The 15,139-nt window shown below is 41.0% G+C and overlaps 2 protein-coding genes across 4 annotated transcripts in view; one reads left to right on the forward strand and one right to left on the reverse strand.

The window, feature by feature from the left end:
* The window catches only part of SEPTIN14 (septin 14), an 82,193-nt gene that overhangs the window by 53,264 nt on the left and 13,790 nt on the right, over nucleotides 1-15,139 (reverse strand). The window lies entirely within an intron of this gene.
* ZNF713 (zinc finger protein 713) overlaps nucleotides 1-15,139 on the forward strand; it is a 33,033-nt gene that overhangs the window by 11,267 nt on the left and 6,627 nt on the right. For both annotated transcript variants that reach the window (XM_069541416.1, XM_060032153.1), the window contains 3 exons: nucleotides 252-337; nucleotides 11,950-12,076; nucleotides 12,404-12,496. In XM_069541416.1, coding sequence (XP_069397517.1) covers nucleotides 252-337; nucleotides 11,950-12,076; nucleotides 12,404-12,496 — 306 coding nt within the window. The remainder of the gene's footprint in view (nucleotides 1-251; nucleotides 338-11,949; nucleotides 12,077-12,403; nucleotides 12,497-15,139) is intronic.

Genomic DNA, 15,139 nt, shown 5'->3' on the forward strand with positions numbered 1-15,139 from the left:
AGCACCTTTGAGCTTCCCATATGTCACAACAAGTGGAGTTATACTACAGAGGAGAGAAAGTCCTGCATTATGTTCCTCAATGTGATAGAGGAACAAGAATGTCACAGTTAAGTCACCCAGCCTTTAGGCTTATGTCTTAGAGGGCTTCTCTCTAAGCCATTTGCCATCCTAATCCAAAACAAAAGGCCCAAGATTTAGGTTCAGCCTTAATGTCATACGTTGACAAGATTCTTCTTCTCTCTTTTTCCCAGTAATGCCTTCTCAGAATGCTGTACTTTCCCAGGAGGGAAACATGGAGAAGGAAATGAATGTTGGATCACAGATACAGCGGTCTCAGGTAAGTTCAGTTTTACTCTCCTCTGAAATGCTATTATAGTTCTCAGAATGCGGTCACTTTTATTTTTCAATTTTCAGAAGTACTAAGCCCCCAAAATCCAGAGCACTTGAGACTTTTGTGACAGATGCTGATCTCTACGGGATGTTTCCCACTCTCCTTATGTGCCCCTTTATAGCTCTTCTCTCCTTCAGCATTTTTACCAGATCATGGACTCATGTCTGAGCTAGATGTTGTAAAGGTAACACAAGAAGCCATAGACTGTGTTTTAATCACCCTTCCCTTAAATAGCTCACTAGAATTCAAACAACATTTGCCACTCTGTCTGCAAACAATGAATGATGCCCAAGTCACTGTGACTGCATGAAGGTAACAGGACTGTTAATGTACCTGAGAACATCTGCTGCCACAAGTTAATATTTATCAAGAATCTGTTGTATCTCTTCCAAAACCTGTTTAAACCAGTTGTTACAATTTGATTAAGTATGATGTAAACCTCTATGAGGTATAAGTATGATAAGTTGTTTCTATGAAAACTAGTTGAATGCTTTGGAAAGACTCAGTAAATGCCAGTCACCTTTTAAAATATTGCTGTCAAATTAGGTGTGAGCAAAACTGTAAAACATTGAAGGAAAATCCTAAAACTCTCAGGGTTCTATACCAGTATTATTTCCTAAGAGTCATTTGCTTGTTTTGATTTAATGAAACAGAAAGTGATACATTTTGGATATGGGCACTCAATCATTAAAATCATTCTCATATCAAAAGATAAGGGAATAAATGTACACTTATGTATTTTAAATTTAAATGTTTAAACCTTTGAGATATTGTTTATGGAACCCCACTTTAACTAGCTGGTACATACCAGATACCAGTCTCGATTGCTTCAGAAAGGAGGATTTCTGTTGTTCCATGTTGTTATGAGATAATCATTATCCACAGGTAGCAAACTCATTGGAGGAGATTTTTTAAAGCCTACATCACACAATTAATATTCAGAAAAGTGTAATGTTAGGTTCTTCTCTGAATGTCAAAGACAACAAATACAGCAGGTGCTCAGAGAGGAGAGAAGTCCAATTAAGACTGGAGTGGCGGGGCCTTCCCTGGTAATCTGAGAGATCCGCCTGCCAGTGCAGGGGACATGGGTTCGAGTCCTGGTCCGGGAAGATCTCACTTAGCTGCGGAGCAGCTAAGCCCATGCGCCACAACGACTGAGCCTGTGCTCTAGAGCCCACGAGCCACAACTACTGAGCCCACGTGCCACAACTACTGAAGCCCACACGCCTAGAGCCTGTGCTCCCCAACAAGAGAAGCCACTGCAATGAGAAGCCCACACACCGCAACGAAGAGTAGCCCCCGCTCGCCACAACTAGAGAAAGCCCGCGCGCAGCAATGAAGACCCAACGCAGCCATAAATAAATAAATAAGACTGGAGGGGGCCAGGACTTCCCTGGTGGTCCAGTGGTAAAGAATCCGCCTTCCAATGCAGGGGGTCGCAGCTTCAATCCCTGGCCAGGGAACTAAGATACTACATGCCGCAGGGCAGCTAAGCCCACACACCACAATTACTGAGCCCCCGGGTGCCTCAACTAGAGAGCCCGCATACCACAAACTACAGAGCCCCTGCGCCCTGGAGCCCACGTGCCACAGCTAGAGGAAGAAAACCTGCACGCCACAACTAGAGAGGAGCCTGCACACTGCAACTAGAGAGAAGCCCGCATGCCGCAATGAAGAGCCTACGCACCACAACTAAGACCTGACGCAGCCAAAAAAATAAAAATAAATTTAAAAAAAAAGAATGGAGGGGCGAGGAAAGACTTCATGAGGAAAGGAGAGTTTGAATTTGTGCTGATATCAGGTAGTATTTGGACGTTAGAGAAGACAGGAAATAGAACTTGAGCAAGAGCAGGGACCATAAGGAGACTGTCTGCTGAGCTTTAGCATTTATTTGGTACATCAGTGCTTTGGGTTGCAAGGAATAGATTCATTCAGTTTACTCTTAATTGTAAGGCTCCCCACAGACAGGGATAGAAAGACATTGAGAACTAAGGTAGCGTATCTGTTTCTTGGCATTCTAGCCAGAGGAGTTTGCTTTAATTTTCCAGAACCATTTACTTTGTTCAGAAGAAAGATGATTCATTCATTCAATAAGTATTTTTTGAGCAGTTGCTATGTGCCAGAAATTGTGCTTGGCATCAGAACTACATCAGTGAGCAAAACAGACATGGTCCTAAACCCAAGTTGTTTAGCAGAGACAGACATTCAGCAGATATACTAAGGAATTGCAAATTGAGATGTTTATTATACATAATAAGAATAAGGCATTGTGAATATGCATTAGGGAATCAGGGAAGAACTTTCTGGGGAAGCGAAATTTAAGGTGGGATGTGAAGGAGAATATAGGAGTTATAAAAAGTAAGTAGACCATCTCTACAACCTCATAGCAACATCTGTTCACAGGTTGCAAGCCAGTTGAACTGCTGTATATCTGGACACCAGGACACTGGAAAGAATAAGAAATTTGTATCTGCTTATATTTACACGAAGAAACTCTAGAAGAATACATAAAATACTGATAATAGCGATTATCTGTGGGAATGGAGGTGGGGACCAGGTCAATTGTACCAGGAATGTGAGACCTTTTTTGAACCGTATAAATACACCTGTTCAAAAATATTTTAGGGCTTCCCTGGCGGTGCAAGCGTTAAGAATCCGCCTGCCGATGCAGGGGACAGGGCTTTGAGCCCTGGTCCGGGAAGATCCCACATGCCGCAGAGCAGCTAAGCCCATGCGCCACAACTACTGAGCCTGCGCTCTAGAGCCCGCGAGCCACAACTACTGAGCCCACATGCCACAACTACTGAAGTCCACGCACCTAGAGCCCATGCTCCGCAACGAGAGAAGCCACCACAGTGAGAAGCCCGTGCACCGCAACAAAGAGTAGCCTCTGCTCGTTGCAACTAGAGAAAGACTGCGTGCAGCAACGAAGACCCAACACAGCCATAAATAAATAAATAAATAAAATAAATTTATTTAAAAAAATTTTTAAATTATGAACAGTGTACCAGAGAAAACTGAATTGGATATAATGAAGCTTGATGACAGCTTCTGAGGTCAATAAAAAAGCAGATTTGGAAAAAAAAAAAAGTAAACGGAAAAGAGCATTTTAGGCATGTGCTAAACATCATGTACAAAAACCATGGGTATATTTGAGAAATCAAAAGAAGGCCACTGTTGTTGGATGGATGGAGAGGGGGACTTGGAATAAGCTTGGAGAAGTATGCAGGGGCTTCGTATACAGGGCTTTATGACCATGATAAGAAGTTCAGTTTTTATTCTAGGTGCAGTGGAAAGCCTTTGAGAGAATTTAAGCAAGGTAATAACATAATAAGTAACTGAATTCTACTTTAAACATCAGCCTGGTGCATGCTAGATAGTAAGTGCATTTGTGAAAGGCAATAAAGGAAAGGGGAGAGATCCCTTAGGAAGCTACTGCAGTATTCTAGATGATAGAAAGTAATACCTTAAAATTAGAAGATGGAGAAAAATAGGTGGACTTGAGTGCTTTGCTCTGGGAAACAGCTGAGATTAGTGAGAGGGATAAAGACAAAGGAAGAAAAAAGATGACTTCAAAAAATGTAGCCCACATAGAGAATGGACTTGAGGACACGGGGAGGGGGAAGGGTAAGCTGGGACGAAGTGAGAGAGTGGCATGGACATATACACACTACCAAATGTAAAATAGATAGCTAGTGGGAAGCAGCTGCATAGCACAGGGAGATCAGCTCGGTGCTTTGTGACCACCTAGAGGGGTGGGATAGGGAGGGTGGGAGGGAGATGCAAGAGGGAGGAGACACAGGGATATATGTATGTGTATAGCTGATTCACTTTGTTATAAAGCAGAAACTAACACACCATTGTAAAGCAATTATACTCCAATAAAGATGTTAAAAAAAAAAAAAAGATGTAGCCCAGGAAATAGCAGGATAATGGTAGATCAGACCATGTCACTCCTGTGCTCAAAACGCATGGCTCCCATTTCACTCATAGTAAAAGCCAAAGTCCTTATGATGGCCTAAACAGTCCTACAGAATCCGGACCTGTTACCTCTCTGACTTCATCGTTTACTTCTCCTCCTTGCTCATTCCACTCTATCTACCCTGGCCTCATTCATCTTCCTTGATCATGCCACAAACACTCTTGCCTTTGTACTGTTAACTTTTCAAGTCTTTTCTCCATTGTCACCTCTTCAATTATATCTTTCCTGACCACCTTTATAAAATTGCAACTGCCTCACCTCAACATTCTCAAACACTCTTCCTCTACTCTTCTTTTATCTTCTAACACACTATGTAATTTACCTAGTTATCATGTTTATCTTCTACTTCCTCTGCTAGAGTTTCATAAAGGAAGAGAATTTTAGTCTCTTGTTCACTAGTATATCTCAAGCCCTATAGTTGGCATGTAGGAAGCACTGAATAAATATCTGTTGAACAAATAGGAATTTAGCATATAATATAGGTCACATCTCAAACCAGTGGTGAAAAGATGGTTTATTCAATAATTGATGGTATTTCTGTGGAGCCACCTGGAAAAAGGTAAAGTTGAATCCATACCCCATACTTTACATCAGAATAGTCTTCAAATTGATCAAATATTTAAATGTGAAAAATTAAGCCACAGAAGTTACACAAGAATAAAATGGGAGAATTCCTTTATAGTGTTCACTGAGTAAAGACTTTCTAATTACAACTGAGAATCCAGAAGCCATAAAAGAAAAAATTGATGGGTTCAACTCTTTAAAAATACCCAAAAATCTGTATGAGAAAAGAAAACTGTAAGCAAAGTAAAAAGACATGTCAAATTCGGAAAAATATTTTTGCTACTCAAATTGTAGTGGGGTAATCTTTCTAATAATAATAGTAGTCTTAATAATAAAACACTCCTCTAAATCAGGTAAGAGATTAGGAGTCCGATTGAAAAACAACATAAAAAGACAATTCACAGGAAAGAAAATTCAAATGCATCTTAAACACAGGAAAAATGTTTATCTGTACTCATAAGAAGAGGAAATTTAAATTAAAACTAGAGAAAGCTTGACATTTTATCACCAAGCTTTGTAATTCCTACGGGGTTGATATTTTCCACAAGCTTGATAACATACTCTCTTGGCAAAGCTTTGGGAAAACAGACACTCTCTTACATTGCTAATGTGAGTGTGCGGCAGATTGCATTTCCAGAAAAATGACCAAATATATCTGCCATCCAAAGTGCTTTCTATACAATGACTTTGACATTCATCCCATCAAGAGACATCGATGTCAGTGTTCCCTCCATTGAATCTGTGCAAGCTTGTGACCAGTAGAAGTGAAACTATGTGGCTTTCAAGGCAGGTCATAAGAGGCAGTAAGACTTCCGCTTCATTCTCTCATGATGCTTGGTCTAAATCCAGCCACCTTGCCACACACACACACACAAATCCAAACAGCTCATGGAGGAACCTACATGGAGAGGAACCAAGGCCCACAGACCTGGCGGAGCTCTCAGCTGAGAGCCAGTACCAACTTGCCAGCCATGTGAGTGAGCCATCTTGAAAGTAGACTCTCCAAACTACAGTCACGCCCTCCCAGCTGATGCCATGTAGATCAGAGGCAAGCTGTCCTCACTAAGTTATGCCCAGATTACAGATTTGTGAGCAAAATCAATGACAGTTGCTGTTTTAATCCCCCAAGTTTTGAGATGGTTTATTATGCAGCGATAGATAAATAACTGGTACAGATTTTGTTACCTGGAAGTGGTGTGCTACCAAAACAAACATAGAATATGTGGCATCAGCTTTGCAGCAGAGCCAGTTGAACAAAGGGCAGAAGATGGAAAGGAAAAGATTATTAGTAGAATCATAACAGCCTCAAGGAGAGTTAGTGGAGGCCTATGGGACCTTTCACAAGGCTTAAAGGATAATAAGGAAAATCTTACTATGAGCTGGAGGAAAGGGGAAGCTTGAAGAGGAATTTTGGTCAACACTGTCACCTTCAGTAACAAGGAAAATAGGAAATATACTTAATGGACTCAACGATCTACTTGAGATTTACAGGTAGAAGATTGAAAGTGCCAACTGGCAGCTTCTGGCTGCCTAAAGTAAAATGCTAGAGGAAAAAGAAGATAAAAAAAGAAATATACAGGAACCAGACATGAAAATATGCTCAACATTGCTAATCACCAGTGAAATGCAAATCAAAACCACAATGAGATATCACCTCACACTTGTCAGAATGGCTGCCATCAAAAAGAACACAAATAACAAATTTTGGCAAGGATGTGGAGAAAAGGGAACCCTCATACAGTGTTGGTGGGAATGTAAATTGGTGCAGCCACTGTGGAAAACAGTATGGAGGTCTCTCAAAAAAACTAAAAATAGAACTACCACATGACCCGGCAATCTAAAACACTAATTTGAAAAGATACATGCACCCCAGTGATCAGAGTGGCATTTACAATTGCCAAGATGTGGAAGCAACCTCAGTGTCCATCAACAGATGAATGGATAAAGATGTGGTATATATATACACAACAAAATACTACTTGGTCATAAAAAGGAATGAAATTTTGCCATTTGCAGCCACATGGATGAACTTGGAGGGCATTATGCTAAATGACATAAGTCAGAGAAAGACAAATACTGTATGATATCACTTACACGTGAAATCTAAAAAACACAACAAACTAGTGAATAAAACAAAAAAAGCTGACTTGCAGATATAGAGAACAAACTATTGGGGAGAGGGAAGCCGAGAGGGGCAATACAATTGGTAGGGGATTAAGAGGTATAAGCTATTATGTATAAAATAAGCTACAAGGATATACAACACAGGGAATATAGCCAGTATTTTATAATAACTATAAATGGAGTATAACCTTTAAATTTGTGAATCACTATACTCTATACCTGTAGCATATAATATTGTACATAAACAATATTTAAATTTTTAAAAAATAAATATAAAGGAACCAGGAATTACTGAGCTTGAAAATAAAACTATTTGTCATTCACATCTCTCAACACGTGCCCAGCTCAGCTACATTTTAGAATTGCTATGAATTGCTGTGTACTTGAATGGGAGTGTCTCTAGTGGTTATTTCTATGCCTTTCCCACCACTTCGAGTTTGTGAAGGGTAGAGGGTGGGGGCCAGATAACTACTTCTTTAGCTCACAGAAGGAAAAATAGGGAGAAAGCTTTCAAGGAACTGTACGTGAGGAACTGTGCTCAAAGATCCTCATCTGCATGTGGACCTGATACAGGTGACAAGATCCTGGACTTCACACTGACACTCTAACGGGGTGAAACATGGGAGTCTTGAGGAAGATGAGTGTATTTTGCATGTAGGAGGGATGTGAATGTTTACATTCAGGGGGTAGACAGTAGCAGATTGTATTTTCTGAAAATGGCACAATTTCTCCCATTCCATAGGCTCCTCATATACTATGATTTAAATCCTCTTCTATCAAGAGATGTGGGAGTGTGTTACTTCCCCTTGGATCTGGGCAGGCCTGTGACTGTGGTGGAACTGAAGCTATGTGACTCTCTTTCTTTTTTTTTAAATTTTTATTGGAGTCTAGTTGATTTACAATGTTGTGTTAGTTTCTGCTGTGCAGCAAAGTGAATCAGTTATACATATACATATATCACCTCTTTTTTTAGTGAAGCTATGTGACTCTTGAGGCTGGATGATGAAAGCTGGTTCTCTTGGGAGTTTTGCATTTGGGGTCCAGCTACCATGCCGTGAGGAAGCCCAAGCAGCCTGTGGAGAGGCCCGTATGGAGAGAACCTGAGGCCCCTGGTTGAGCTCACAGCTGACAGCCAGCACCAACTTGCCAGCCACATGAATGAGCCTCTTAAAAGTGAATCCTACAGCCCAAAGTTGAGCCGCCCCAGCTGAAACAAAATGGAACAAAGATGAGCTAGTCTCACTGAGTCCTGCGCATGTTACAGATTCTGTGAGCAAAATAAATGATTGTTGTTGTTTTGAGCCACTAAATTTGGGGGTGGATTGTTATACAGCAATAGATAATTACAGAACTGATACAACCCCTGTGGAGGTCAGTTTGACAATATATATCAAAATTGCAGATTCATATGCTCTTTTGGATTCTAGAGGTAGACTTACATGCAATTGCAGAATAATATACATAAAAGATAATTCATTACAGCATGATTTGTAGTAGCAAGAGAGTAGAAAGCAGCTAAAATGTCTGTTAATAGACTAGTTAAATAAATTGTGGAACATTCACACTGTCCCATCCCGCTATAAAAAAGAATGAGGAAGATATCTATGAATTGATGTGGAGGGATTTCCAGGATAAGCTGTTCAGTGAAAAAATATCAAAGTGCAAAAGAGTATTTGTAAAATGCTACTTTTGTGTAAGAAAGAAGAGGAAATAAAAATATGCATATAGGGCTTCCCTGGTGGCGCAGTCGTTGAGTCTGCCTGCCGATGCAGGGGACACGGGTTCATGCCCCGGTCCGGGAAGATCCCACATGCCGTGGAGCGGCTGGGCCCGTGAGCCATGGCCGCTGAGCCTGCGCGTGCGGAGCCTACGCTCCGCAATGGGAGAGGCCACAACAGTGAGAGGCTCGCGTACCGAAAAAAAAAAAAAATGCATATAGGGACTTCCCTGGTTGTGCACTGGATAAACTCTGCACTCCCAATGCAGGGCGCCCAGGTTTGATCCCTGGTCAGGCAACTCGATCCCACATGTATGCTGCAACTAAGAGTTCACGTGCCACAACTAAGGAGCCCGTGAGCCACAACTAAGGAGCCCACCTGCTGCAACTAAGACCCGGCAAAAACAAATTAATATTTTAAAAATATGCATATAGATCTATTTGCTTGTTTGAGCAAAAAGAGACATTGGAAGGGTAAACTTGAGTCTAATGAGTTTGGTTACTTGTAGGGCTTATATGGGACTGGGGTGAAAAAGAGGGAATGGAGTGGGGTGGTATGGGAGGAGGGCTTAAAATTGAATACAAACAGAAACAATTGAACCAAACTGTACTTCAAATTACTGATATATCCACACTGAAAAGGAGTTAACTTTTGAACCTAAATAGTTATGTATACTCTATGTCCTCAGGCTAAAAGCAAAACAGTTCTAAACAGTGAACTCTCATTTGTAAGCTTGTTTTGCACTGAGGCACGTGTTAGCAATACTGAAACCACTTTCTTTACATTCTAGGATTGAGCAAATAAGCAAATTCACTGTGCATAATAGGAGCCAGGTTTCTCATGGTCAGAGAAGGGAATTACAGATATGAAAAGAGAGGCGGATGGAATGAACCTTGCCATGTTGGATTAGAATTAGAGGTGTCAGTGTGGACTCATGGGTTTTAATACATATAACTAAATACAGAATTGGGTATGGAGTTGTGTGTGTATACATACATCATTATGTATATTCCTCTCTTTCCCAGGTGCGACCCCTGAGAGGGCCTAGAAGCAGTAATACCCCAGCAGCATTGGACACATCTAGTGCCCAGATATTGGTGTCCAAGTGCCATTCTCCATTAAAAGGAACCAGACATAGCCACTCAATATTTGACCAACAGAGCAGAACATGACAGACTGTGACCCTGTAGATCTTCTAATGGGAAGCAGAGCTGCTCAGTATTTGACCATTAGAAGGAATCAGGGATCCTTTGAGAAATGGCTGATCCCAGGTTTGGAGCAGGAAAAGCACAACATGAGCCTTGAAAGAACATCTTTCTATCCCAAAAAGTAAAGTACTCAAAGAATGATAGGTACATTTCAAAAGAACAAAGAAGCGAGTTTGAAGGGGCTGCTTCTGGCTAAATCTAGGACCATCTGAGCATTTTTAAAATAGTGATAGTAAATGATTATAACTTAAAGAATAAAATAAGTAAGTAAATCCACCTCATATAAATTAATGAATAAATAGGAAGGGAAACTTCTTCAGCACAGTAGAAAGCCAACTAATAATGTACAAAGAGTGTTGGCATTAGAAAAGCACCATGAAAATTACAGTTGGTTCAGGCAAGAATTATCAGTGAAAGCCAAAATGAGTGGGTGAAAGTTTGAGGAGGAACAAAGTATCTCCCCCACAAGAAACTTAGTAATTACAGAATTCAATAGTAATCTTCCAAGGGAAATTACTGGTAGGTAACCACCTTAACCAAATTATCAAAGTTAACATTGCCAGTAATGGAACTAGTCAACAATGCGTACAATTCACTGAGAAGAACCCAGCATCGCTCCTGAACTATTCCTGCCATAAATGCATAGTGTGAATCTGCTCATGATGAGACATTAGACAAGCCCCAATTGAGGTTTATTCTACAAAATAACTAGCCTGTGTTTTCAAAATGTCAGTGTTAGGAAATACAAAGAAGGGCTGGGGAACTGCTGCAGATTCAAGGAGACAAAAGATACAAGACAATCAAAAATCTTGATTTTTGTTATAAAGGACATTATTAGGACATTTAGTGAAATCTGAATAAGTATATAGCTTAGACAACAGCACTGTATCGATGTTAATTTACTGATTTTGATTATCCTGTTGTTACATAAGATAATTCCTTGTATTTAGGAAATAAACAAATTTTTTAGGGGTAAAGGGGCATCACCTCTGCAACTTAACTCTTTTTTTTAATAAATTTATTTATTTTTATTTATTTATTTTTGGCCGCGTTGGGTCTTTGTTTCTGCTCGCAGGCTTTCTCTAGTTGCCGCGAGCGGGGGCTACTCTTCGTTGCGGTGCGCCAGCTTCTCATTGGGTGGCTTCTCTTGTTGCGGAGCACGGGCTCTAGGAGCACGGGCTTTAGTAGTTGTGGCACGCAGGCTCAGTAGTTGTGGCTCACGGGCTCTAGAGCACAGGCTCAGTTAGTTGTGGCGCACGGGCTTAGTTGCTCCGCAGCATGTGGGATCTTCCCAGACCAGGGCTCAAACCTGTGTCCCCTGCATTGGCAGGCGGATTCTTAACCACTGCGCCACCAGGGAAGTCCCTCTGCAACTTACTCTTAAACAGTCCAGGAAAATTATAGAAAGAGAAAGGGAGAGGATGGGCTTTTTCTTTTACTGATCCCAACATGCATCACGTGCCTTCTACTCTCAACCTATTTGCCCTTGTTGCCTTTTTTTTTTTTTTTTCTTTTTAAACACACTGGAATATTCTCTCTCCTCTTCTGTCTAAAGCTTAAAAATCTGTTAAGGTTGTACACATGATCCACCAACTTGATACCTACTTTCACTATTTCAACATATCCTGAATTCTTTCAATTCTGAAATCTTAATAGCATGAATTTTCCATGTAGCTTTTTAATTGTTTAGATGATACGAGAGAGTTTCCTCTGCAGCAGGTTGTAAAAAGCCTAAAAGCAAGCATTATTTCATGCATGTTTTTAAACCTGTCTTGAAAGATGATAGAAGATAGAATTGTTGCTTCCAAAATTTTGACCTGGATTACTCAGAGCCCTGAAGACTTTCAGCACAACTCTTTAGACATCCTAACCTTTGTCTACTGCAGCACCTTTGCCTCTTCCCCTAAGGGCCCCTGTAAAAAAAAGTTTTCTGGCTGAGCAAGGATGTACTTGGTGTTTCAGGAATCACTGACATTCCAGGATGTGGCTGTGGAATTCACCAGAGAGGAGTGGGACCAGCTATACCCTGCTCAGAAGAACCTCTACCGAGACGTGATGCTGGAGAACTATAGCAACCTGGTTGCACTGGGTAAGGATGGCATCCCTGTAAGACTGGAACTCATTCTACATGGGTTTCTTTCCTTTAGTAGTGAAAACCTTCGAAGCTTTTGTGTATATAGTTCAGGCCAGGATGGAAGAATGCTAATCAGTTTTGGAGACAGAGACCTCTGTTTTTTGCTTTCTTCTCAGGTAAAAGGTCCTGATTTTGAGATGGGTAGCTTTAGTTTGCTGCCTCTGAAGCCTCCCCTTTCCAAATCCGGAGGCCCTATAGATTAAACAGGTTGGAAATGAGTTCTGAGAGAGATTTTTGTTCCCAGTATAAAATTCTAAGATACACATTTTTTCCCATGAATAGGGCATGAACTTTATAAGCCGGAGGTGATCACTCAGTTGGAGCAGGAGGAGCAGTGGATGATGGAGAGAGACAGCCCACCAGACACTCATCCAGGTGAGAAGCAAGCATTTGGGTGTTTGCACCTCAGTGAAGGAAAATAGTCGCTTTTGAAATACTTAACTGAGTGTGTTACAAACATCTGCCTCTGGGATTTAAAGAGGCATGCTTCTTAAAAATTCAGTTCATATTTGACATTTTTCCAAAGTGGAAATGACTCTCTTACTTTTTTTCTGATTAAACAGATAATATATACTTATTATTTTAAAAACTTACACAACACAAATTTATTTTGAAGGTGTTAGTTTGGATGTCCATAAATACCTTGATGTTGCAAATCTCCATGACGCATTTTCTTTCTCTCTTTATTCATACATCCTCTCGGTATTCTTTAAATCTTTTTCTTCTCCATATCAAAAATCCTCTGCCATTTTTACCCCATTTTTCGTTCTTTTGTTTTTCTTTTTATTATCAAACACGTTAAACTTGTCTAAAACCCATAGCCTCAGTTCTAATTCTCTAGCTCACCTTTGTGATGTGACAAAGGTGTACTACCAGTGTTACTAAAATTGTTTTCTTGGAGATTACCCCTGACTTCCTTCCAGTCAAATCCAGTGACTAAAAAACCACAGTTATTGTCTCCTATGATTGTGTTGCATTTAACTGTGCTGACTTGACTTTCTTGAAAGTACACTCTGGCTTGTGATACACACCATTCTTGCCTCTTCTGGCCTCTCCCCTGTCTCTCTACCTGCTCCTTTAAATACCCTCTCTCCCTCCTTATTCTTCTAAAGGCATATATTCTTATGGACTTGGTGTTCACTCTGTAGTATCATGCTTTTAAGTGGCCTTTCTATGTTCATTTTCCCATTTCTACATTTCTAGCCTCAGTATTTCACCCACATTCTCTTCCCAGATTTTAGATTATATTTGTGTTTATGAATGTCATGCTATCATTTTTTTTTTTTTTTTTGGCTTCATTGGATCTTCGTTGCTGCGCACGGGCTTTCTCTAGTTGCAGTGAGTGGGGGCTACTCTTCGTTGCAGTGCGCGGGCTTCTCATTGCGGTGGCTTCTCTTGTTGTGGAGCACGGGCTCTAGGCACGTGGGCTTCAGTAGTTGAGGTGCACGGGCTCAGTAGTTGTGGCTCGCAGGCTCTAGAGCACAGGCTTCAGTAGTTGTGGTGCATGGGTTTAGTTGCTCCGTGACATGTGGGATCTTCCTGGACCAGGGCTCGAACCTGTGTCCCCTGCATTGGCAGGCGGATTCTTAACCACTGCGCCACCAGGGAAGCCCCTGTATAATGCTTGATGAGGGTGTTCATCCTTAGCATTGCCCACCCTCCTCTTAAGGGCAGTTGCAGTCATGTCTACTAACATAGGGGCTCGGGTTAGGTGAGGAGCTGGAGCAAAGAGACTAGAGTTTGTTTTTCAAAACTGCTTTAAAGCCCAAGATAATCATTGTCTCCATCTGGAGTCTAGACCCTGTCCCCTGGCGTCTTGCTGGGTGGCAACCCTTTGGTTGAATATCTGATGTGCCTTGAGGGTGTCTACCATGGGGGAGCAGTGCCTGTACATTTCATGCACTATCACTCCTCCTGGTATGTTGATCAGGCTGCCCTGTTTCCAGGGATAAATGAAAGTTCTGGAAGATAGGCCTTAGGCAGTGAATGCCCTGAAATCTACTCCTAGGCTGTAGGAGCCTAGAGCACCACACTTACCTGTGGTGCCAGGAGCCAGGTCAGCAGCCTGTGGATTTTGATGCTAAGAGAATAGAAAAGACAGTGTTCTGAGCTCCAGCCAATTATTCCAACCGTTTTAGAGCCAAAGTTCCTGAGCAGACAAAAGCATTTTATCTGAAAATAAAGTGGTCCAGTTGATAATTCGGTTGAAATGATAAACTGGTTTAAAATAAATCCTTTAAATCACATTTTTTCCACCTATAATTTAATTCTTGACCAGAGTAAGTTTATTTTCTGACTTGGACTTTTTTTTCTTTTTAAAATTTCTATTGCATGTTCAGCCAACTAACTCATCATTTGTGATAAGAATAAGCCCGAAGTAACCTAAATGTGAATTGACTTTGGCACATCCATAAAATTGGATATTTTACAGTCCTTTAAAAATTATGTAGAAATGTATTTGATGACATGGAAGTGTGTTCATGCTATGCAATAATGTAAGAAAGCAAAATAAAAAACAGTATTATGGTATAATTCTATTTTATTTTCCCAGGACAGTTGCTGGCATAATTATTTATTAATGTTGCCTCTTTTGCTTGACCATAAGCATATGTGCCAGCTTCAAGGGGACCACTCGTACAGCTTTGTATATACCTCCCCTGCGGGTAGAAGACCAGGACTAGTGCATGATTCACATCTGAGAAGGCTAAAGCAGTACAAGGCCTGAGAACAGCTGACTCTGACTAAGGAAATGGCTTTGATGGGTGAGCCAGGAGAAGCTGCTGAGTTAGGATCAGTCTGCGCTACCCAAGTTTTGTTGGGACAAGGTATTATGAGTGTTTTCATGAGTCAGCCAACATGATCTCGTCCAATAGGGTTCATTCATGCCCTAAGGCTGGTCCCAAGGGATTACCCAAAATTGAAATATATCTATCCTAGATCACGGAAATGAGAGAGAGGGGTCTAGCTAGAACCTTCCAAGAGTCATAAAAGTTCCCAAAAGTGAGTCTGTTTTAAACA

Source organism: Delphinus delphis, chromosome 15 (assembly GCF_949987515.2).
Source record: "Delphinus delphis chromosome 15, mDelDel1.2, whole genome shotgun sequence".
NCBI lineage: Eukaryota > Metazoa > Chordata > Mammalia > Artiodactyla > Delphinidae > Delphinus > Delphinus delphis.